At 41.9% G+C, this 23,782-nt stretch overlaps 1 protein-coding gene across 1 annotated transcript in view; it reads left to right on the top strand.

Annotated features, from left to right (window-relative positions):
• Positions 1-23,782, top strand: part of KCNH7 (potassium voltage-gated channel subfamily H member 7) — a 430,246-nt gene that overhangs the window by 363,891 nt on the left and 42,573 nt on the right. The window contains exons 9-11 of the mRNA XM_084811821.1: positions 1,487-1,686; positions 18,895-19,147; positions 20,853-21,058. Of these exons, the coding sequence (XP_084667947.1) occupies positions 1,487-1,686; positions 18,895-19,147; positions 20,853-21,058 (659 nt within the window). The remainder of the gene's footprint in view (positions 1-1,486; positions 1,687-18,894; positions 19,148-20,852; positions 21,059-23,782) is intronic.

The following is a 23,782-nucleotide window of genomic DNA, read 5'->3' as shown; positions in this document are numbered from 1 at the left end:
GGACTAGGTGGACCCTTGGTCTGATCCAGCATGGCTCTTCTTACGTTATTATGTTCTTCCCCTGTCTGCTTGATTTCACCCCAGGTCTCACTGATTTCAATGACAGAGATTTAAGCAGGCATGTAGTGGCAAGAGTGTTGGACTAGGAGCTGGGAGATCCGGGTTCTAGTCCCCACTCGGCCATGGAAGCTCGCTGGGTGACTTTGGGCCAGTCACAGACTCTCAGCCCAACCCACCTCACAGGGTTGTTGTTGTGAGGAAAAAATGGAGAAGAGGAGGATAATGTCAGCTGCCTTGGGTTCCTTGCAAGAGGAAAAAAGGCGGGTATAAATGCAATAAATAAATAAATAAGTTTTCAAATTCTTAACTTCAGACGGAATCTTCTCATATGAGCCATTGCATCATCCATCAATGAAATGCTAAGCCAGTGTAATTTCACCATCAGTCATCTTTCACTGGTGTCAGAAGCTAGCCAACCTGGGTTGATGAGCTGGCACAATTGAGCAGTTCTACTCTATGCCAGGACATTGTGCCAGGGAAGGAAAACGAAGTGCCATTGTCTGATACATCACCGCAAGGCTGGGCAAAGCTATTCCTTGGCACAGTTCTGCATGGAAATGGGGTGTTGGGCTGTGGCACCATGCACATTGTATCCACCCAGTATCCTTAGGACAATGCAAATAACTCATAGACAGCTCCATCTACATGAACCTTTTGTGCTTGGCACATGATCGTAAAATGTTAGAAGGGGATTGGAACTGACAGACAACATAGCAGGACAGAAGTGTCCCACTTGCTTCAGGCGCGTGTATACAAACCACTCTGGACATGGACATGGCTATGCATATCTTTAAGATTGGGGTGTTAGGCCTGGTTCACATGATCTTTGACTCCTACTTGATTGACTGTAGAAGTATCAATCTGCCGGTAGACTTCTGACCCACATGGGAATGCATAGAGTTGTCAGGGGCATGAACTGGTGCCTCTACACTGGAGGGTGGACAGATAGCCAGTGCTGTTTACTCAGATGGGGAAGCCCTCTTTTGACTTGCTGGATTTGTGCAAGTCACAGCAGCCACATGACCACCCCTTACATAAGGGATGGGCAGAAAGTAGTTGTCCAAATATTTTGGACTTCAACTCCCGGCATTCCTGACTTTTGCCCATGTTGGCATGGGCTTCTGGGAGTTGAACTCTAAAACATCTGGAGATCTACCTCCTGCCTTGCATGTAAAGGTTTGACTCTTAAAGGCAGTCTAAAAATAATTTTAAATAAATACATTGATTAAAAAAAAAGCTGATCTACAAAATCGTTCATCACTAGCAAGAGCTAGCTGTTAACTTTTGTTTTTCTTTTGCACTGAAGATTAAGATACAATAAAATGAAATTTGGGCTGCACTGTTGAACTTCTAAGTTTATAAGAGCTACTTTTTGTATGAGCCAAGTCCAATCTAACCACTTGTTTGTTTGTTTTATCTTATCCAGCATTAATGTATGCAAGCATTTTTGGAAATGTATCTGCAATAATCCAAAGACTGTATTCAGGGACTGCACGGTATCACATGCAGATGCTACGTGTAAAAGAGTTTATACGCTTTCATCAAATCCCCAACCCTTTGAGGCAGCGGCTTGAAGAGTATTTCCAGCATGCATGGACATACACAAATGGCATTGACATGAACATGGTATGTAAATCTGCTTTTGACAGTTAAAAATATATGTACCTAATGGCACAGAAAGAAGAACAAGTTTCATGACTTTGGATGGCCTTAGTGACTTAAGTTTACATTCCGGTTAAAGTATCTAGTCTACATCTGTGCCGTTATACATTTTTGTTGTATCATGTTAACAGCCATTAGTTAATCAGTGCAATACAGGATAGATTCATAAGGCAACCATTCCCACCCTTTGGGGGCAAGTGTAATGGCTTGGCAGAATCTGGATTTGGCTGTAGGAGTTGGCCTGTATCATTTCTAATACTTTTTTTTCCAAAACCTGCTTCAGATCCCTCCTGGCACAGGTCACATGAGCAATCACACTGACATTCCCCATGAAATTAGGCTATTCCATAGAAAACATTAACAGCCGCTTCTTTGCTGAAAGGATGATGGGTGATATAGTATAACACACAATAAGAACCAAAATGTATTTAAGTGGATGATGGGTAAGGATTATTTCAATGTCTAGGTGCCCAAACGAAGAAGCTTAAGGGACAAAACACACTTTATGTACAGTTGTGTGTTTCTTTTTTTGTTTTGCGTTGTTTACTGAAAAGCAAACTTGAAGGCATGAATTGGAAGCAGAAGCCCAAAGTAAGGAATGACTGCATAATGCTTTTCCTTTCTGCTCTTTGTCTACTCAAAATTGCACATACACACACACAGCTGCTTTCCCAACCATGGGGGGAAAGGAACTATATTTTCCCTGCAGGAAGAAAAGCAGCTTGTGCAGATGTGTGTGCCCATGCATGCACACAGGTGTCCACATGCACACACAATTTTAAGCAGACAAACCACAGGAAGAGAAACAGCTAAATGGCATCTACAGCTCTTCTGCTCTCCATGGCTGCCTGCAAGGCTGCTTTTCAGTAAGACCAAACATACTTTCAGAGGAAAGAAGCATGCAAATGCATGTAATGTGTAGTTTGACCCTAGGTCAACCTGATTTTGAAAACCTTCTCTGGAAATAGCCTGATCCACACATCACCACTGGCAAATGTTTCATGTTGATTGGATTGCACTGAAATCAATAGGACTTAAACAAGCCCTTGATCCTAATACTTTTAAAATGGGATTATTCTTTCCACTCTGGTATGACAACTGTATAAATATAAACAAATTGCTGGGATCCAGAGAATTGGGCAATTAGTTCCATGCATTAGAGGGACAGGGACTGTGGACTTCTGTTTCTGAAATTGGTGCCCTCAGTTTTACAGCGCAAACTGCTTTTGAATATGAGGTCAGTTTCAAAAGCAGTTGGTAATATGTCATGTGGGGGCTCAAGAATCCCATTGGGTGCACCAAGTATTTAACTCGTATTGCACTAAAGCATTGTAGGGTATGGTGTTGGTAGGAAAATGGAGGCTGGTTCTCAGAAGAAAATAATCAGAAGTAATACTTGGAAATGCAGTTTGTCCATTGCTGTCCGCATTTCTTTGTCAAAAGCCAACACAAAAGCAGAATTCTTGCTAAAGGGTTTTGTAACTTTGTATCCTGAGCATAGAAACCTATAGTTTCCCACATTTATGTCCAAGCTAGTACAGTCCACAGTGTACCAAGTGAGGGTAATAGGATTAGCAGAAACATCAATGCCAAACTTAAAAACATAGGAAGCTGCCTCATACTGAATCAGATTGATTGTCCATCTAGCTCAGTATTGTCCATTGATTGTCAGCAGCTCTGTAGGGTTTCAGAGAGGAGTCTTTCCCAGGCTTACATTGGTGATGCCAGAAATTGAACCTGGGACCTTCTACATACAAATCATGTGCCTTACCACTGAGCTATGACCCTTTTATCTTTACCCAAAAGAAATGCTATTTTCCTTGGTACCATTGTTTGAAATATAATGCATAAAGAGCATCCAATTGGCATCAACATATCAAAGGTTTTTAAAAGGATTATTCCTGTGTCTGACAAGAACTTGCACATTCAAGAACTCACAGACTTTCCTGAATGTTAGCGTAAGAGCAAAAAACACTCCACAGGATAGTTTCAGCAAGGGAATTGGGAAGATTACCTTCTATCAACAGGTTTCTTGCTTTTATCCATAAGCTGTTATTAGAAGAACGTGCTTCTATAGGCAAAGATGATGAGAAACAGATATTAGAGCTGCAGAAACTGAGGCTGTGTGCAGATGATCATTTCAGCTGGAACAAATGGAGATACACCTCTCATTCAGCTACTCCCGTGATCCAACATTTGATAACTGTACAAATGCAATAAAGCAGCAGGAGGAAGCCTTACTGTTTGCAAAGTTTTCCTAATTCATAACTGCAGTTCCTCCCCCTAGTATTGTGGAAAGGATATGGAATGTATTAGACCAGAGCAAACCAGTTGATGCTAGTTAATTTCACACCAAGGGGAAATATTTTGCTGTTTTCCTTCTTTCTAAAGGTCTGTGTGAACACACATATGGATATCCATCCATCCTGCCACATGCTATAATAAATGCAAAACAATTCCAAAAGCACACCAGGCCTACGGTAGAAGAAGAAAGTATGTCATGGACGCTGTCCACTAGATACCACCGTTTTCACAGTAAATCAAAATTAACAGTATCATCAAAATTAAAACACTTATTGCAGGAATGCTGGTTATGCTTCTGGGAGATTGCTTAGCCTTCCCAGGCTACAGCTTGAAGTGTTACGAAAAAAATGGTTTGAACAGAGACCATGGTGGGACACACAAAAAGAATATGTTGTGCACAATGGACAAAGCCAGCTCTACTATGCTTTCTCTTTCAAAACCTATCATCTGTCCACAGTCTGCATGTCTCTCCACAATGATCATGTAAGGAAAAGGAGGGCAACGAAGATGATCAGGCAACTGGAAACAAAGCCCTACAAGAAGAGACTGAAAGAACTGGGCATGTTTAGCCTTGAGAAGAGAAGACTGAGGAGATATGATAGTGCTCTTCAAGTACTTGAAAGGTTCTCACAGAGAGGAAGGCCAGGATCTCTTCTCAATCATCCCAAAGTGCAGGACATGGAATAATGAGCTCAAGTTAAAGGAAGCCAGATTCCAGCTGAACATCAGGAAAAACTTCCTGACTGTTAGAGCAGTACAACAATGGAACCAATTACCTAGGGAAGTAGTGTGCTCTCCCACACTGGAGGCATTCCAGATGAAATTGGACAACCATCTGTCAGGGATGCTCTGACTTTGATTCCAGCATTGAGCAGGGGGTTGGACTCAATGGTCTTATAGGCCCCTTCCAATCCTACTATTCTGTGATTCTATGAAATAAAGTCTCTTTGAGATGAGATGGTCCAACAAAGCCTTAAAAAGCTGAAGTCAATAAGAGATATCCTGATGAGTTCAGGAAGAAGTTGGATTTCATTCATTAAATTTAACTCTTCAGTCCCAAAGACAACTTCTCCAATAGTTGAATTAATGCTATAGCATTAAACCAGAAGAGGGAAGAAAAGTATCAAAAGGAAGAGGTGCCAACTAGAACTCTTCTCCTTCTTTTGAATTGTGCCACCAGCACTGATCCTGCTAGACCCTAATCAGTTTGTTGGGATTGATGCACATATGCCCAGGCATTAGGATAATCCTTGTACAACATCCAGCTGACTGGTATCACAAATCAGCAGGTTCAAAAAGGCCTTTGTCTGGAAACACCCTAATCTAGTCCAGTTTCTATGGGGAGAACTTACAGACAGAATTCACACTTCTAGAGGTTGCATCACAAGAATGGTGATTCTAGAGCTTAAGCTGGCATGATCCCAATGGAAGTGTCTCTACTTGAGTAAATATCAATCAAAGCTCTCAGCGACTTGCTGGAAAAAGTTCTCAGGATGCATTTTGAGTTGGTTTGACCCCATCCGATTATTTCTGAAGATATTAAATAACAAAAGTGTCCCTAACAAAGGGTGCAGCTTTCATTCATGAACAGTACAATCCTATGCATGTCTACCCAGAGGAAAGTCCTGTTGAGTTCAGTTAGGCTTACTCCCAAGTAAATGGGTATAGGATTGCAGCCTAATAGATGTGACATCTATATGGAGAAAGGTAATGTCTAAATCACAACTAGATGATTATTGCACGATGCAAGACTTGATATTTTGGAAAGCAGTTTTGAATGTGTTATTATCCCATATTCATGGATTTTCATGTTGGGCTGTTAATTAGACATCCCAATTTGCAACTGTATGAGTACGAGATGGCATATAGCATTTGCTTTAAATCCAATATGTAACAATAAACACAGTTCCTTGGGTTATTTTGTAATATTTTATTTCTTATGCTCATAAAATTCAATCCATCTAGTTTAAGGGCTATTCACATATGTGCCTTAGTGCAAGGTTGATATGCTGACTGTCTTTTGTATATTGTACTTATGAAAGATTTATCTCTTTCTTGTCTGCTTCATATGTAAATACATGGAATAACACCACCCACTGGTAAGAGCAGGAGGTATTTATATACAATTTAATTTCAGTGTAAAAAAGAATATCCATGTTAACTGTTGAGTTTAAACTTGTTTTTAATGCGTTCTCTTTTAAGTTGTAACTTTTTCTGCATGACAATGTGATAGATAAGAAAGAAAAAATAATGGCAAAATCAGACATGTGGCAAAAAAAAAAAAAAAAAGACAACAGAAATGAAACTATCTAAACGAAAGTTTTTCTGAAGGTGCCATGTTTATTTTCCATGGTTTGACCCTACAACTCTGATCACTCTTCTCTGCTCAAAAAAGGTTCTGTGCATATTGTCAGCTGTTCTGTAGAAATGTCACATTCAGATGAAGCTGTACCATGCCCACCACTCCGTGCTTTCTTTTGTGTTGGTGCTTTTTTGTTCACACCATATGCATGCTACTAGCAAGGACCAATGACATTTTTTCCTAGGCTCAAAACCATGTGCTTATGTGATGGACTCGCACGTGCTTGGAATCGCTTGACCTTGCATGATGGTTAACTTTGAGGAATTTCTTGTCTCACCTTCATGCAGATCTTCTGCTGACACCATTGGAGTTGACGGAAGTATGCAAATTCAAAAGCAGACTGCTTTAATATCATATGGTGTTTTTGGCTAGTTTCAATTCTGCAAACTGAATCAAGTCAAGAACATAACAATACCAGTTTCCGTTGTGAAAAATGAATGCCTATGCGTTATTTAATTATATCCATCATAATGAAGGTTTCTTTTCTTATTTAATGCTTTTTTGAAAAAGTGTCAGTGTTAATACACAGGAAAGAAAGCAAGTAATGTTTCGCCCAAGAAGAAACAACGCATTTCAATAAATACTACTGCTTTCAGGAAAACAAAGCCTTAAGATGTGTGTTGAAAGGGAAAAGGCAATATGCCTCCATACCCTATTTTAAATGACTAATACATGAAAGAAGTGTTGTCATTTTTGTATTGAGACGTGCTCGGAACCTAATTAATGTGTTCATTTCTTTCTCTCTATTTCACTTCTACATTTCTTTTATTGTACCTTTCGCTGACCCAATTCTCACGACACAAGGGTGGGTAAAAAGCCATGGTGGCTTGTTAACCACCCCTAAGTGTGCTGGTTGCATGCTGGCTCATTTCCCTAATTATTCTTGCCAAGTATGGGTGGTCATGATGTCGGAAGCCAGCAAGAGTGGGTGCTTGGGATGGTTAAGAAACCACCCAGTAACCCTACAACAGACCGTGAGTTCTGGGTGGTTTGGTAACCACCCTCTCCATCCACCCATGCCAGGTTCAGACATCATGATAACCCGTGTCTGGTGAGGGTAATTAGGGAAATAAACTGGCACATGACTAGCACACTTGGGTGTGGTCAGCAAGCCACCATGGCTTATTAACCACCCTCGTGTCATGTGAACCCAGTCAGTGTGTAATATTTTTTGGCAACCTATGCTGCTGATAACCTAATTAGGTGAAGAGCTTGCATAAGGAGGAATTTGGGAATGACCTTAATCGGGATCCAAATCCTGACATGGAATGGACATAATTTAGATGTTATCCACACAGTATGCACTGGTGAAGATGTTTTCAAATTATTGCTTCCTATAAGGCGGGGTGCAAAAATCTAGACACTCAGTAACTGCTGGCATGTAGAGTAATGGGCCTTATCAACTGACTTCTGCGTTGCCAAAGAGGGCATGAAGAAGATTTCCCCTCCTCTTCTCTGCGCTGCCATTTATAGGACTTCTTCTCCTCCCCTTTAGCTGCTGCTGTTCATTCCTTTCCCAACCCTGTCTCACCATGAGGCGGGTCAAAAGCAGAGGCAAGATGCAAGACCCTGGGCAACTAGGGTGACCACTTACACATCACCAGAAAAGAGGAAATGTATCGCCAAAAAGAGGGCACTGTTTTGCATAAAATTTGCATGTGCTAATTTATACAAAAATACATCTCGCCACAGTGGAGAAGACTGTGACCAGGTGCTAACTCTTAATGGGCAATATGGAGACCCTTCCTCTCCCTTCTTATGGTTCTTTATCTTTAAATCTGACTTGGACTGAACAGCTCTTCAAAGGGAGGACTGTCCTCTGACAGACCTTTAAATAAAGGACTCTCCTCTGTAAAGTAGGACACTGTGGGTAATGCCTCCTCCAGGATAGGGGGTCACTGTAGGGGTTAGGGGAAGAGACCAGAATACACTAACAAGGAAAGGATCCGTCCTTCCACTGGTGTGCTCAGCTGGCTCCTAGGAAATATCACTAAATTTTGCAAAGAAATATTTGCACCCCTGCCTCTAATCTGCTAGTCCGTCAGATTTCAAAAGATTCTGTCCCTCCCACCCCATCCTGTTTTGTGTTCTGTTCATCTCTTTCCCCCTGAACTGTCCATTCTGTATTGAGTGGACTGCATGCTATTCACTGCAGAATTCTGAGGCCACAAGAGCTTGCTCTATGAGTCGTGCATGTGCTGTCTTTCCTAATTACCATAGATTCCCATTTAACAAGCCAATCACATTTATTAATTGTGATTGGTTTTATGTAAAAAAAAAATTGAAAATATGAAGTATACTTTGGGCAGGATCTGAGTAAATGGGGCTGTCAGATTCATTTTTAAATACAGACTGGATGCCATTTTTATTTTGGTTTGTGAAACCTTCCTTCTGATTGGTGGAACAGTGTGCTCATTTGGGGCTTATTTTATTTTTTGCTTGTAGTCATATAGGCACAGGTCCTCCAAAAATGTCTTAAACAGTAATGCGTGTGCTCATCTCTACAGATAGATGCCGCAGTTTACATAACCCACACTTCTTGTGAATACAGCCCCAGTTACACTGATGGGACTTCCCTGGAATAAATGGCTGATAGGTTAACAGCTGATGTCACTGCTGATGCCACAATAAGTGGTTAATAAACCATTTATCTCACTTGATTAGCACTCAAAATGACAAGATATGGAACAATAACATGTAGTAAAATACAGTAGGAGATCATTCAGGGCAAAGCTATATAGGTATTCAAGAATAGAGTAACAATGGTTCAAATGGCTAGCTTTACTTTTTAACAGTATAAGATACCCAAAAGGAAAAACGTTTAAGACCCAGATCTTGTTTATATCATTTTCCACCATTGTCAGAAATTAACCTCTCCATAATGAGAACAGGATAACATGTAAGTTTTTAAAGCAGGGGAAGGCAGCCTTCAGCCCTCGCCTGGTTGGTCATCACCTCTTACTACCAAGAGGCTTTCAGGAATGGTAATGATAACAGAGCACCAAAAAGAATGGGAAGGCACTCGCATTTGAGATGAAGGCCAGTCAGTGAGGCCTCACAAATGCCAAATGGACAAACTAAACTGAGTGACACCTGAGTACGGTGATTGTGATACAATATGGAAACACTGGAGATAGGAAAGATTCTACTTATGTCTCCAGCTGCTTGGCTGGGCCACTTCACAACAAACTTTGGAGACAGAATGGCATTTGTTGAGATGACTGGTTATCAGTAACTAGGAAAGGTACTGACCTTTTCTGTTAAAGGGAAGAACTGGCAACCATGCTGAATTTCATGGGTAAACAACACAGTAAACAGGTACAGACATCTCACTCAAACATACCCACTGAAGATACAACCCTGTGCACACTTACCTGGATGTAAGCCCCATTGAACATACAATTATTGTTTCCAAGTAAACATGCATAGGGCTGGTTGCATAGCTTTCTAATGTCTCAGTTCAGATCACTGGAGCTTACTTCCAGCTAAGCAGTTTACAATCAGGGTGTAAGCACCTCATGACAATTCTAGTAGAGAGTCAAATATCCAAGATTCAAGCACTTCCACCCTTATTCTCCACAACAGAAGTTGTTTTTCCATATGGATACCAACTCTGAGCATCACTACTGAGAAGTGATAGAAAGACACCAAGACAAAATATAAATGTAAACCAACAAAGAGTTCCTTTCTGGCCGTCCTTCCTTGAATTTCAGATAGCCTCTAATCCATCCTTCTTCATCCATTCTTTCTCCATGTGTGCTAGTCTTTCACCCCTGTGGCAATATGGGAAGCCAATGTATTTTCTCCTTACCACTTGTCTACCTACCATCTTCTAGGCCACCCAGACAGATGGAATAAAGATTCAGTCATTGTAAACCAGGGGCAAGCATAAGTTAGATCTCCAGATGTTTTGGACTTCAATTCCCAGAAGCCCCTGCCTGCATGGCTAATGGTCAGGGATGCTAGGAGTTGACATCCAAAACATCTGGAGATCTACTTCCTGCTCACCCTTGTTGTAAACCACTTCTTGCATCTAGTATTTCAAATTGTGTCAGCCTTTCTAATTCTAGCTATACACACACACACACACACACACACATACACGTATCTGTAAACTGAAGTGATTGCTTGAAAATAACAGAAATGAAAAATATTTTTTCCTCTGTGCATAAGAAATTAATTATTGCTGCAAGTGAGAAATGTAGTTGCATTGTATTCAACGTTGTGAATACAACGTTGCATTGTGGTGACATCCCCACCTGAAGTACAAGTACAAGTAGTGACAAGGTAACACCTGAAGTACAAGTAGTGACAAGGTAACAGTTACCTTGTTTGCCTCCCCCAAGGCTGGAGACAGATCATTTGGGAAACAGCTAGACTTTGTGTTTTCAAAAATCAGGGTTAGCCATTGCTTCTCTGTCCCAAAATCCTAGGTGTATTCTGATACCTGCAACACCTAGCAGTGACTAATTAATTTAGTCTGCAATCTCCATCTTGAGACTTGGTCTGAAATGTAAACCTCATGGCCACAACATTTGGCCTAATTTTTGTACTTCTTTTTTTTTCCCCTCAACCCCTGCTTTTTGTATCATCTGGACTGATGACGGGTTCAGAAGGACTTGAAAGCTTGCTTGCTGTTTTGTGATGATTTTGGTTGGTCCTAGTAAAGGTATTGCCCAATAATTATATGTTCTTCAGATCCCATAACCAGCCAAGATGAAAGCCCTATTCAGCCATTCTCCCTCACATGATTAACAACCATGTAGGGAGAAGAGAGTGGGGCCCTCACTGCCATGTCTCTGCTACCCACATGTTGAAGGGCATGTCTGTAGAGAGGAGCTTGCTGTACACACATAGGCTCCCCCTGTGATGTGTAAATCTGCACATAAATCAGGTTTCTGAACCTGAACAGGGTGAACATGTGAGGAGAAGGAGTGCTCCATTCCAACCCCTCTCCTTCTTTGCACTTGTTGCCCTCAGCTCATGGAGAGCAACAGTCTGAAGAGGAGAACCTCTTCTATCTGTGAAGGCTCTCCACGTGAGCCAGAACACAGCAAAATCCACATTCTGACTCACAGGAAGCAAGAGTCTGCCCCAGCCAGATACAGGAGGCTCTCCTCTTCAGACTGTCACTCTCCAGAATTAGAGGGCGATGGATGCAACGCTGGGGGAATTGGGGCTGAAGCTGAAGCACACCTTCTCATGTGTTTGCCCTGTTCAGGTTCAGAATACCTGAATAGGGCTTGATTTTACAAGTCGCCACATCATGGGAGAGCCTATGTGTGTACAACAGGCTCCCATCTACAGACATCCCCCCACAACCTGTGGAGGGACAGGGATGCAATGGCAGGGCCTGGACCACTGAGTGCAGCCCTTCCCTCCCCATACACGGTTGTTAATCATGTGAGGGGGAATGGCTGAAAAGGACTTAAGAGTAGCTTTCCAGTCATATATGAAAGAAAATCTGTTGAGGTGTGTGTGTGTGTAATGGTGTGATTACCTTAACAGTAGACAGATGTGCAAATATCTTTGTCTTTGGACATTTTGTCAACACATTCTTGAAGGACGTTGCACTGTATTTCTTGGTGTCTATTCCAAAATCTCTGTTGTGCTCAGTTGTAGAATCATATTACATGTTCTTAAGTGCTTGTCTCTCCTTAGAATATTGGTGAACCTATATATGCTCAGCTGCAGGATTGACTCTTAAAATCACAGATGCCAGGTAACAATGGATTAGAACGGGCAGCTTCCACGGAACTGTTGTTCTACCGAAAGACTGTAATGAGCACAAGCTGAAAACAACTGGTAGTTCTTTTTTCTTTACATCTGACTGTTTCATAGTCACAGAGGTCATAACCGGCACAGATGACATTTGTGTATCCGTTCTGGTAGACAGCCAAATCAGGTGTAATAAAACAAGTAATGTTTGATAAGCCTGTCAGAATCCTTCAGTTGTACACAGAAGACCATAGGGATTCAGCACAGATGCTGGAGCAATAGTGTAATTTGCTCTCTACGTGCCACCTCTATGAAGGGGCAGGTAGCTGTAGACCCACATGCAATGGGTTATAGTTAAGGCAGATCCACATGCAATGGGTTACAGTATCTAGCCTCAAGAATATGAAGACAGGGAATTTATTTATTTCTTATATTTTTTATCCACTCAACAAGCAATGTTCTCTGGGTGGATTACAAGCAGTTTAAAATATAAAATACAATACAAATATTTAAAATAATGCTATATAATACAGTTCAGTACAAAGGAATGAGAGCTCTTAGGTTCTGGTTGGATAGAAAACATTGTAATCATTTTACAAGATGGACCTTGTAAAAGGTACATCTGGCTACTGCCTGAGCCTGGATATGGAGAAATGCAAGCTTGGGGAAAGGCTGACTTGGGAGGAGCGTGAGAGCTGTCCTCATAGGATTTCTTCTTTAAATTGCTGTCCCTCACAGTCCTTCAGAATGGGAGGTCTCTAAGGAAGGAAAGGAGAAAGCCTTATTGTTCTGCAATCATTATGGACACACAAAGTCAATTTTCTTCAACACCTCCATTATGAAGAAACCTGAGATATTTCAGAACGGATCTGAAAACCTGTATTCCTGGAGCATATTTTTTTGGAAGTAATCCCAGTGATGCCTGCAGCACTTTTAAAAGTTTTTGCCTTCAGGCAATATAATATAGTCAACTATTCCTAATGATTAAAATAGTTGACTATTTTTAATGACTAAGCAGATCTAACATTAGCTGGTTTTGCCAGGGAAGTGGGGTGGGGGGACAGATAGACTAAGGCTGTTGGCCTAGATAAAATAAGCTCATTCTTATTATTACTACCTCAAAACTTCATTAAAACGTACTCCGTATGATCAAATGCTCCCACTCTGTGAGGACATCCTCAACCATAACTTAATGGAGGCTGATTCCCCTTTAGCATGCTTTAACCAACTGATTTTGCACATGCAATCAGTGTGTGCAACGTGGGGTAAATCACTGGGTTTTTTTTCCTGTTCTTAAAATTAATCTTAAGGAGCAGGAGCCAGCATTCCCCAACATGGTGCCTTCCAGTTGTTTTGGACTACACTCTCATCCACCCCAGCCAGCATGGCCAATGGCCAAGGGTGATTGAGGTTGTAGCCCAAAATACCTGGTGGGCACTGGATTGGGGAAGGCTGAGTCAACCTGTTGCAAGTGAGGATATCCTAAGGGTATGAAGTTCCCCAAAGGCCCTACCAGGGCTTCTTACTGGGTAGGGAGGAGGACAAAGCTGACATTCTTTGGCTCTCCCAGTTCCAGCCATCACAGGATCCAGCGGTCCTGATCCAGTCATTCTAGCCTATTCCTCCTCTTTTCCCAGCCTTCCATACCTATACGAATAGAGGCTCTCGTGTCACTTCCAGCAGGACCCTCCACCATTTCTGCCTTACCCTGTCTGGCTCCTCTGCATGATCCCCACAAGCAGCCTGTGGCTGGATGCCCTGTCAAGGGGCACAGAGGATCTCCCATTGCTACAACCCAACCTAATGCCCACTGGTATTTCTGGCATGGGATGTTATTGTGTGGGGTTTATATGCATGCTGCCCCTGGGACTAGATATGGGTTCTGGCTCCCTAGGAGTTTATATAGCTCGACAGCATCTAAAAGACCTAATTTGGCTATGTGAAATACATGACCTTATACAATATAACTGGATGAAGTAATTTTGCTCTCAATGGTAGCAAGTGTCAGTATTCTAAATTAAGTTCAACTCATTCGTCCAAGGATTCAAACTGGGATTTTCAAAGACAAGTGATAAGTTGATTTTCAGACAGATCGTATGTGGTAGTCCTCTTGAAGACAATGGGACTATTCCAGTGTACTCCAAAACCAGGAGTTTGAGAATAATAGTGGAACGCTATAGAACTGGCTTTCACAAGGTGAGTATGTTTCACAAGGAGAGCCAGCATGGTGTAGTGGCGAGAGTGCTGGACTGGGAGCTGGGAGATCCGGGTTCTAGTCCCCACTCGGCCATGGAAGCTCACTGGGTGACTTTGGGCCAGTCACAGACTCTCAGCCCAACCTACCTCACAGGGTTGTTGTTGTGAGGATAAAATGGAGGAGGAGGAGGAGTATGTACGCCGCCTTGAGTTCCTTGGAGGAAAAAAGGCGGGATATAAATGTAATAAATAAATAAATAAATGTTTGCAAAGAGGGAAATTTCATTCTTACATTACAAATGCCCTTAGTATCTGCTCTGTGGTAATTGTCTTGCAGCACAGTCCTCTACATGTCTACTCAGCAGTGAGTCTCACTAAATTCAATGGGACTTAGTCCTAGGGAAGTATGCATAGGATTGCAGCCTTCAAATATATACTGTCTTAGACTGTCTCACTATATATGACTGGGGAGTACCTGGCTGCCATTGAAGTATAAATAGCGATGACTCACACATGATGATTTGACATATCCCTGTCTTTAAAAAAAATCTTTCAATAACTGTAAACTGTTCTAATGCACAAAAATGGGGTCTTCAGATAGATATGCAAATACAGGGTGTGATCCAGCCAAAGTTACCCACTTTTATGTTCTGTTGATTTCAAGCCAATGCCCTCTGAGGCACACAAGAAGGTGTGTGTGTGGCATGGCACCATACATGGCACTCCATATGTGGAACTCCCCTAGGTGATCTAAAAGAAACATTTCTTTTATAAACAAGCTTTTCATTCTGTTGCTGCTCAATTTAAGTGATATATTGTTAGCCTTGGCTCTTTGTATCTTTTTCCTCTTGATACTACTTTTATATTGCAATCCTATACATATCTACTTAGAAGTAGGTCCCATTTATTTCAATAGGGCTTACTCCCAGGTAAGTGATTATAGGATTGCAGCGTTAGTCTGATAATCTTGCATTAACGAGAAGCAGCTGAGCTTCAGTTCATCAAGAGGTCCAGTGCCATCTCTTGCAGCCTGATGAATAGGGACAAAGGTTGTTTTCATTTCAATTCCTGCAGACTTCACTGGTTACAATCCTCCACCACCACAGTGTGTGTGTGTGTGCGCGCGTGCGCATGTATGTGTGTGTATGTGTGTATACACACACACACACACACAAAGTTGGAACCCAGGATAACACTCTATGCTTCTGAAGAAGTGGGCTGTAGTCCACAAAAGGTTATACCATAATAAATTTGTTAGTCTTCAATGTGCCACAAGACTCTTGGTTGTTTTCACTTCAACAGACTAATATGGCTACCCATCTGGAGATGGGGTGCTGTTATTTTTATCCTTGTGTCTGTTTTCATACTTCATCTCATACATCTTGGTAGGGGAAAGCAGGATATATATTTTTTGCATCAAGTAAGTAAGTAAATATCTTCCGCTGAAATTAATAGGACTAAGGCTGCAGTCTTATGCATGCCTACTTGGGAGTAAGGTCCATTGTGTCTCAATAAACATACTTTGGATTATGCAGTTAAAGGTGCTTAATTTTGGTTGAAGCATGCCCACAGTCTGCATAGTTTTGCTTACCTGTTAATCAAAATCTGAGGCCATTATAGACTTTACAGTTTGGAGTGCAATGTCCTGATCATTTCCTTGTATATACAAGCAAACAGGAATGTGCACTTCTTAAGTGAACAGCCCCAATTTTATAACTGTTACCATTTACCACCCTCCACGTGCAACCTACTGTACCTTGCCAGCCAATGCTCTGTGCTACTTTTGGCTACTTTTGTCACTGCCCCCTCACTTGCAATGCAGTCCTCTGCATGTTTTCTCAGAAGCAAGTCCAGCTGTTCAATGCGACTCAGTAAGTGTATTTAGGATTGCAGCCTTAATTACTGTCACTTTGCCATTTTAAAAAAGGTGCAAATACATGGTAATGCACAGTGAACATCCAAGCTTCCAAAGAAGTATTTGATCATGGTGGAACATGGTATTTGACTGGAGTGATAAATCCTTAGATAATTGACTTGATATATTTGTTTTAGTTTTCTGGTAAGGGAGGGCATGGATGAAATTTAAATGCTGATATTTGTTCCAGAGTAGGACTTCCTTTGAGACAGAAGATCACTCTACAATATTTGCAACTGTTTATACATATGGCTGACCCTGTGTGCCATAATGACATCCTTCTTGGGAATCTGACCTAAGCACACTTACAAGGAAGTAGGTTACATGGAAGTCTAGGACTCCTTTGAGTCAACAAGCATAGGATTAGCCTGTTCGTGTATAATTGTGTACAGAATAAATAACCTTGAAATGTAAAGTCACTTACATGTTAATCCTAAACATTTGCACTGGTGTGAATGTATAGGAGCCTGATGTTTTTTGTTGCGCTGATGGAAGTAAACCAGTTATTAGCATATCCTACTGTGAGACTGTTAATAATTGTCCAGCACAGTTGTTGAGATAAGGAGAATCATATTCCTATGGTTGTTGTTTTGTTAGATATGGTTGACTTTTTCTGTCCTATGAAGTGCTTTTTATTTGGATCCTTTGCCTTTTGTTGGCTTTTTCTAAGATGTGTAGCTTTATGTGACAGTGTCCTGAGCAGGGGTGCCATTTAGGGAGGATGGAGTGGGGACTGTCTTTCCCACTGTGCCTCAGACCACATTTTTTAACTTCTCAGGAGCATCTTTATTTCTGGTTATCTCATTAGTTTAAATTTGTGTCTGGCAACTATGCCCCCCCCATTTTTATTCTAGAGAAGATGAAGGTGCCCTGATCCAGATCTTAAAAGCCCCCCCTACCAATCCAAATCGGGGGCCCTAAGCCTACTCTTGAGTAAAAATGAAAAGAAAAAAAGCTGTCACTGCTAGACAGATTTCAAGTAATGTCTGTTTTGGCCCTGGTTCCACACACTGTGTAACAAGTTATGGTCCTACAAACCAGGCATGCATACCAACGGCACTGCTCCTTTTCTGAAAAAGGTGACTCGCCTCTAGCATGGGTTTAGTGAATGGGCTGAATCCAGACTTCTCTGCAGTGGCTACTCCCATAAGTGGAAGCGGAGACAGCAATTCCGCCTTTCCCCCTGCAGCTCCCTATTCTCCAACTCTGCTTTGGGATGTCAGGGGCCCTTCCAGAACAGCATGGGAAGTGATGCTGCAGCCTGCAGGGGGAGGACAAATTGGCAAGCATCATACACATCCCTACCTCCAGCAGGAGCCCCGGACTGATCAGAGCCCATTCCACAAATAGAAGGAGCCCTTCCATCCCCCAAATAGGCATTCTGGATCCAAGCCAGCCATGACAATTTTTTTTAATCCTCTATTTAAAAATAATAATATTGAAAATTTTAAATCTTTAGAAACTTAGCTGAGAAATGTAGCCCTCCCTACTGAAATCTGAAATGGCACCCCTAGTCTCAATCCTCAAATTGTTCAATTTTTTGTATTAACATCTGTTATAATAATGTTCTCTGTTCTTTCACAGTTTACTTCCAAATCATAGAAACATATCAAACATTTGTTTAAGGTCATTTCTTGAATCATAGCTTGGCTTTGGTGAAGTGGTATCTTCATGTCAAATATAATGATCATCCATGGTGTTGTTATTGTTGTTAAAGTTGGAGAGATGGGGTTCTTGTTTTTGTTATGAAATTTTAAATGACTGCACAGACCTTTATTGTGCTGAAGTGAAACAAAAACCTATTGAAAGAACTAAGCATTGTAGTTTTTGTACTATTTTGTTAATATATATTAGATTAATGCTACATATTATTTATAAAAATTACTTCTGAGTTGCTTTTTGCCCGAAAAAAGGTTCCCCTGGGTGACTTACAATTCAAAACAAAAACAAAATGTTAAAACATCACACACAGCAACATTAAAAGCAGGAGAAAGACAATCTTAAAAACAGAGAGTAGAGCTAATTCATTTAAACTGATTCAAAAGCCATGTGGAACAAAAAAAGTTTAACAGCTAAAGTAAAATATGTGAATGTAACACATCTTTTTAAAGTAGTGGATAAGGAGACTCAGGTGCTAGTTGAAGCCAATTTATTCTATTTGTTTTAAATCCTAAAAATAAACATCTCTCTTCAGATATTCTGTGCTTAAATATTGGCGTTCAATTGAGTTTCTCTCGTTCACCATAATAGACAGGTGATGTAGAGTACCAAGTATATGAGAAAGAGATGCAAAGCTCAGAAACTTGCACTCATTGGCTGAGATGGAATTGGAACCCTTTTGTCTCAGACCCAGGTACAAAATTTGCCCACTGGATCACCATGGCTATGCTGCAACTGCCAATGTCAACAAAGGCAGCCCACTTGTTGTTGTTGTTCAGTCCTTAAGTCGTGTCTGACTCTTTGTGACCCCATGCTGAACTATAAACAGCCTTTGTCTAATAAAATCAATAAGATTCTTGATATACTAAAAGACCAGCAGGATACAGATTAAGCTGCACAGTGATTCACTGTTAATAATAATTATTATTTTTAATCTGATTACGTCCTAACTGAGCAAGAAGAAGATAACCAAAACTGCAGGCCAATTTGCACTAAACTCTCATGTTGCCTTCATCAGGTCCTAAAGGGGTTTCCAGAATGTTTACAAGCTGATATCTGTCTCCACCTCAACCAAAGTTTACTTCAAAACTGCAAAGCTTTCCAGGGGGCCAGTAAAGGTTGTCTCCGAGCTTTAGCTATGAAGTTTAAGACGACACATGCACCTCCTGGGGACACACTAGTCCATTCTGGTGACATTCTGACTGCGCTTTACTTCCTTTCACGAGGCTCCATTGAAATCCTCAAGAATGACATGGTGGTAGCGATTCTTGGTAAGTATTCAGAAATTGCATTAAATCTGGTTGCTCACTCAATAATGAGTCCTTTTTTAGACAAGACACAATGTTGTGTGTCAGAATGAATGAAAAGATAAACTCTACTGATATATCTACGGAGTTTAATTTGAGAATCTGGGATTTTTAAAAAAATTGTAAATTCCAAGAGTTTTAGAGCATAGGAAGATAAGTAAAATAAGCTCCATTGCTTCAGTGGGACTTACTCTCAGGTAAGGCTGCATAGCATTGCAGCCTGACAGAGCAGTCCTAAATCATATTACACTGGGACCGGAGATCTGTAACTGTTAAGCTGGTGGAACAGGCACTATATCGATCATATGCTAAGCCTGAGAAGGGGAAAACACACCATCAGAAAATTAAAAAATTGCATAAAATTGAAAGACACACCCCCAGCATCCCTGAAAACACCACCAGTGGTCACTAATTGGGGACTGTGCTGGAATGACACCCATATAGAGGGAGCCAATGAATTCACGATGACAGGGAAATGCCACCAGCACACACCGTGGCAATACAACACACACGACACAGGACAACTCTACACCACCCTCACTCCAGTAGCACAGGCAACAACAATGCTACTGCTGTAAGTCCCCAAATATCCCCTACAGGCAGGGGTTCAAACCTTCTTATGCTCCTCACAACCACTGTTTTATGAGCACAACACACATAGAGCTGGAATCATCCAGAAACATTAACGGGGGGGGGGGGGAGCGGTGGACCTCTTTTCCATCTGTCTATGTCAGCAAAACCTAGAATTATCTTCATCTGCAGAGAAAAGCAAGGTTGTTCCCCTGTCATCCATGAATAAGTAAGGAGGGGAGACAGTGATTAATTTGTGTTGGTAAAAGTGAAGTGGAGATGTTATCATTTCTTGCCTACAAACTAGCACCATGGCCCATATCACTTTTTGATGACATAGTGTGGAGAGTGCACAAGACATCCTTGATACCTATACTGGAAATGCACACAGGCAGTCCATATGCACTATCTCACAACCCTGTTATGTGACTGATGGCAGTTATCTGTTGCACCATGTCATACATCCTCAATCTACACTGTTCAAAGACATATAGTAGAGTACATCAAAACTCTACCCGAGAGAAGGTTACCATAGTATTCAATGGGTACAATATGGCCAGCATGAAAGATGAAGATCACATGCAGTTCACATTTGGGGCATTGTCAATAGATGTTCCAGTAAATGATATGATAGAGTCAGTGACATCCCCAGTCCTGCTTCCTGTCAAATGTGAAGAATATGAGTCTTTCACTTTCGGGATCTCTTCCATTCGAGATGTTTTGTTAAGCCTTGACATTGCCACATGTTAATTTGTTCCTTTGTTGCTAAGGGGTGGTTGACAGGGATCCTTCACCCACACCCTATTTTGATCTACAGCTGGTCTCAGGATGGGACCTGGGGGGGGGGGGGCGGTCCTCCAGTCTGAATGGTACAATCGAGGAAACACTGTACAATGTAATTATGTTGCATGTCTGTGGATAGGTCATAATGTATGGTTTCCAGGAAGAGTGGGTATCCACAATTCCTTTTTAAGAAAGTAACAGCTGATTCTAAACTTGTTTTTGGAGAGCTATGTTGCATTTCTTACTTTTGTGGGAAGAAGGGCGTGTGTGAATTTCTTGTAATTTCTTCTGTACTGTTTTGTTTTTATTGCTGCAGGCAAAAATGATATTTTTGGAGAGATGGTACATCTTTATGCAAAACCTGGGAAGTCAAATGCAGATGTGAGAGCTTTAACCTACTGTGACTTGCATAAGATCCAACGAGAAGACTTATTAGAAGTTTTGGATATGTACCCTGAATTTTCTGACCTGTTTCTCACCAATCTAGAGCTCACTTTCAATTTGAGACATGAAAACCCCAAAGTACGTGAATGTCGGAATTTCCTCTCACTAGTAAATAATAATATCTTGAGATTAATGGAATTAAGACAGCATGACAATCAAATCTGTTTGTCAAAAACAAAACCAAGTGACCCAAAATGACAAATATTAGCAAAGAAAAAAAAGGAAAGGACAAAGAATGCTAGAGATCTTGCCCTCCCGCTTTGGATTAAGTTTATTCATCTTAAGGCACAATCCTATGCATGTTTAGACAGAAAAGAAACTTGCAACTCCCAGCATTCCCCATCCGGCATGGCTGGCTAAGGCATGCTGGGAGTTGTAGGCCTCTTGTCTGGCTAAACATGCATAGGATTGCACCTTTAGCAGTGCTTGACTGGGGCATGAAAAACACGGTGCTTTGTCAAGCACACACAAACACATTTTTTGAAACAAATGGTGGTTGGACAACGGTATCCCAGCAGGGAAAAGTATAGCAATTATATTAATAAGAAATACAAAATGATTGAGATTTTTGACATTGCCTTGAAAGTGGAATTCAGCCCTGCTAAAGTCATTGACAAAATGCGTCTTGATTTTAATAGCTCTGGACTGCTACCTAAGTTGTCCTGCTAGTCATATTTTCCTCATTCGCTATGGTTTCTGTTTTTAAAACATCAGATTAGAAAATACCAGAAGATACTCTCTTTCTTCTTTCCCCATTCTATCAATTTCTAGGCACAATCCAGGGCTGGGCTGGCAACCCATGGGCTAATGGCCAATAAACAGCAAATTGTTATATCTTTGTTGCTATAATTATTCATTATTTAATTACTAGGTGGTGTTATGATTACTGTGTGGTAGCACTTCTTGGATTTCTTGCTTAGGCACCAAAACCAAAATATCTTGGGCTGGCCCTGTACCAGTTCAATGGAACTCACTTTAACTTCCCCCACCCACCCAATCACTTTGTTCTCCCATTTCTCCTGCCTTCTAGCAAAAGAAAAGTGGGGAAAGGCTAGCATCAGCATTAACAGCAGAGCTCAATCAAACTAAACAGGACAGAGTGAGGAATGAAAAGGAGATTTCAGATGTTATCTCCTTGGCTTGGTCATAACTTACAAGCCAGCTGTCAAGCCTGCCTCACCTGGATGGGGAACATCTTGTTGCTTTGGAAGTTTTAGGCTGTAATCCTGTAACCAGGGGTGTTGAACCTCCTTCCGCCTGAGGGCCAAATTCAATTTCAGAGAAGCTCTTGGGGGCCACATTCCCAGGGTGGGGGGGGGGTCAAAAGAGGCAGGCAGAGCCAAAGGTGCAAGAGGTAGGGGCCAAAAATGCGAAACGTACTGGCAGATTGTAACTTAAACCTCTTACTGCCAGTAATGAAACCCTAGGAGAGGCATTTCAACCTCTTAGAATGGGTAAGAACTGCATGAAGCCAGGAAACCACCAAATAATCAATGGGGGGAGGGATGGGGCCAGGAGAAGGGATCATAGCCATCTGGAGGAACCCCAGGAGGTTCCTTCCTCTCCGGCAGGCACCAGAGGGTAGCACTGGGAGAGGAGGTTTCGGACCCGTGGCCGCTCACATGTGGGGTGCCACAGGGTTCCATCCTCTCCCCGACGCTATTTAACATCTATGCGAAGCCGCTGGGGGCTATCAGCAGGAGGTTTGGGGTGCAGTGTCATCAATATGCGGATGACACGCAGCTCTACCTCTCGTTCAAATCTTCACCAAGGTTGGCCGTAGAATCCCTGTCCAAATGTCTGGAGGCGGTGAGTGGCTGGATGGGGAGGAATAAGCTGAAGCTGAATCCTGACAAGACCGAGGTACTTTTGGTGGGAGACAAGAGGAGGCTGTGGGATGTTGACCTGGTGCTGAATGGGGTACAGCTACCCTTGAAAGACCAGGTCCGCAGCCTGGGGGTCATTTTGGACTCCCAGCTGTCCATGGAGGCTCAGGTGTCAGCTGTGAGCCGGACAGCGCTGTATCAACTCCATCTGATACGGCGGCTGCGCCCCTTCCTTCCCGACCATCTGCTCCCATCGGTAGTACATGCCCTGGTCTCCTTTCGTTTAGACTACTGTAATGCACTCTACGTGGGGTTACCCTTGAAGACGGTTCGGAAGCTGCAGCTGGTACAGAACACGGCGGCTCGCCTGATTAAAGGCAGCTGCCGGCGAGATCACATCACTCCAGTGCTAAAGGAGTTGCACTGGTTACCAGTTGTTTTCCGGGCCAAATTCAAGGTGTTGGTTTTGACCTTTAAAACCCTATATGGTTCCAGCCCAGCCTATCTTAAGGAGCGCCTCCAGCAACACCAGACAGGCTGCTTAACAAGATCAGCCTCGGATGGCCTTCTCTCTGTCCCATCAGCCAGGTCAGCTAGACTGGTGGGGACGAGGGAGAGGGCCTTCTCTGTGGTGGCCCCCACTCTGTGGAACTCCCTCCCTAGGGAACTCCGCCATGCCCCCTCTTTAATGAGCTTCCGCCGTGCATTAAAAACATGGTTGTTCAGGCAGGCGTTTGGGGTGGGTTAGGGTATGTTAGAAAACATTTTTATTGTAGAATTTTATTGTTTTAAACTGTTTTATTATATGCTGTGCATCGCCCAGGGTGGCTGGGTAGCCAGCCAGATGGGCGATTAATAAATTTAATTAATTAATTAATATGTGAAGTTTTCACAATAAGGCAGAAATAATTAAACATTACAATAAAAAAGGGAGGTCAAAAAAGAGCCAGTTTCAGCTATGTAAATAATATCTCAT

The sequence above is a fragment of the Heloderma suspectum genome, chromosome 1 (assembly GCF_057233095.1).
Source record: "Heloderma suspectum isolate Gila_16-S chromosome 1, 16-S_ref, whole genome shotgun sequence".
NCBI lineage: Eukaryota > Metazoa > Chordata > Lepidosauria > Squamata > Helodermatidae > Heloderma > Heloderma suspectum.
This window is presented reverse-complemented; position numbering and strand designations above follow the sequence as displayed.